This window comes from Condylura cristata, unplaced genomic scaffold (assembly GCF_000260355.1).
Source record: "Condylura cristata isolate star-nosed mole 26May11 unplaced genomic scaffold, ConCri1.0 scaffold00003, whole genome shotgun sequence".
NCBI classification, from domain to species: domain Eukaryota; kingdom Metazoa; phylum Chordata; class Mammalia; order Eulipotyphla; family Talpidae; genus Condylura; species Condylura cristata.
The window spans coordinates 75,306,263-75,307,770 of NW_004567104.1; the positions used below are offsets into that span (position 1 = coordinate 75,306,263).

At 57.4% G+C, this 1,508-nt stretch overlaps 1 protein-coding gene across 1 annotated transcript in view; it reads right to left on the minus strand.

Moving 5' to 3' along the window:
• The window catches only part of HLCS (holocarboxylase synthetase (biotin-(proprionyl-CoA-carboxylase (ATP-hydrolysing)) ligase)), a 143,621-nt gene extending 142,312 nt beyond the window's left edge, over nt 1-1,309 (minus strand). The window contains exons 1-2 of the mRNA XM_012730896.1: nt 1,297-1,309; nt 842-882 (exon numbers count right to left, since the gene is read on the minus strand). Coding sequence (XP_012586350.1) covers nt 842-882; nt 1,297-1,309 — 54 coding nt within the window. The remainder of the gene's footprint in view (nt 1-841; nt 883-1,296) is intronic.
• Between the last annotated feature and the right edge of the window lie 199 nt (nt 1,310-1,508).

A 1,508-nucleotide genomic window follows, 5' to 3' on the forward strand; every position in this document is an offset into this window, starting at 1 on the left:
CACGCTGAGCATGCTGCCCTCGGGTCCCATGCACGTGTGGGACTAGAACTGCAGGCTCAACAGGTGAGAACCTCCTGGGTTACAGGAAGAAGGCTTCAGCTGCTTGGGGCTGTAAGGGCCGCGCACCTCCACCCCTGCCAGTCCTGGGGCGCCTTCTCTTCCACGTGCAAGTCACAAGCATCTGTGGTTTTCCTCATCACACCTCCCCACCACACACCTGACTCCACCTGGCTGGGATGGGAACATGCCAGGCTTCCCTGAAATGCTTCAAGATCTCACGGTCTCGGGAGATATCATAGGAAAATGGAGGGGGGTGGTTTCCCCAAAGCATTGTGTGCCCAAAGTGGGGACTACAGTGGCTCTGTGAAACGGGGGGCCTTGAGCACTAATCTCGGTGCCCAGGATGGCAGGTCACAGCAAAGTAGAAGGGGGTGGCCGCTCAGGACTGTTGCTTCCGAGCCCACCCAGAATGGCAAAAAGCTCAGGAGGCGGCTGAGTTCCATCATCTCTCAAAAGCAGAGGAAGGGCAAGGATGCAAAAGTGAGGCCTGACAGCTCTCACCGAGTGGTACCAGCAGCCTCGCCCCACCTGGAGTCAGGTAGCAAGGCAGGCCCAGCCTCCCACCCTGCCTGTCCCAGGCCTACTGAACCAGAATCTGCGCATGAACAAACCCCCAGTGAGTCACAGCTGGTCCAGGCCTCAGGGGGCTGCTGAGCCTGCTCCGTGCTCCCCAAGGCCTCAGCTAAGCTGGCAGGGAAGGTGAGAGCCAGCCTCGGAACTGAAAGGCCAGGCTGTGTGTGTCAGGTTGTGTCCATCACTGAAGGCAGAAAGGGGCCCTCACCTGCTGGGGGCTGGAGCCCACCTGAGATGCACATTGTGGCTCTGGAGAAAGCCTTCACAGTCACCGGAGCCTGCTCCAGCCCTCAGGAGGCAGGCCCTGAAAGGCTTGACCACGAGGCAGAGGGTAAAGCAAAAGACGCCATCCCTGACCTGTGGGACAGGCAGGCACAGAGCAAAGGAACTGACCAGAGTAAGCCAGAGCCCTAGAAATGTGACCGCAGCAATGAGGCCCGGGGGTAGGGGGAGCAAAGGCTGAAAGGGCGGGTGGGCTGGTGCAGGACTGGGGCGTGGTGGGTGGTGACATTCATGTGAACTGTACCCCTTAATCACATACCGTGTTTTAGTGTTACCTCAATAAAATAATAAATTTAAAACAGGTAACAGCCCTCCCCCGCCACCCCGGGAAGCCGAGGGCACTGACATTAGCTCTCCCTGAACTTGGAAAACATCACTGACCCTCATCAGTCATGGTGAGGGCTGAGAAGGCCAGTTTGGTTTTGAATAGCTCCCCATCAATTGTAGAAGTTGATGAAATTTAAAGGCTCTAATCCCTGGTGGCACAGGGGTTAGAGTCAGCACTAGCAAGCTATCTGCAGCCTCTACAGCAGAAGTTCAATCCCCAGGCAGGGAGTGACCCAGAGGGCCCGGCAGACCTCTCCTATCTCCCC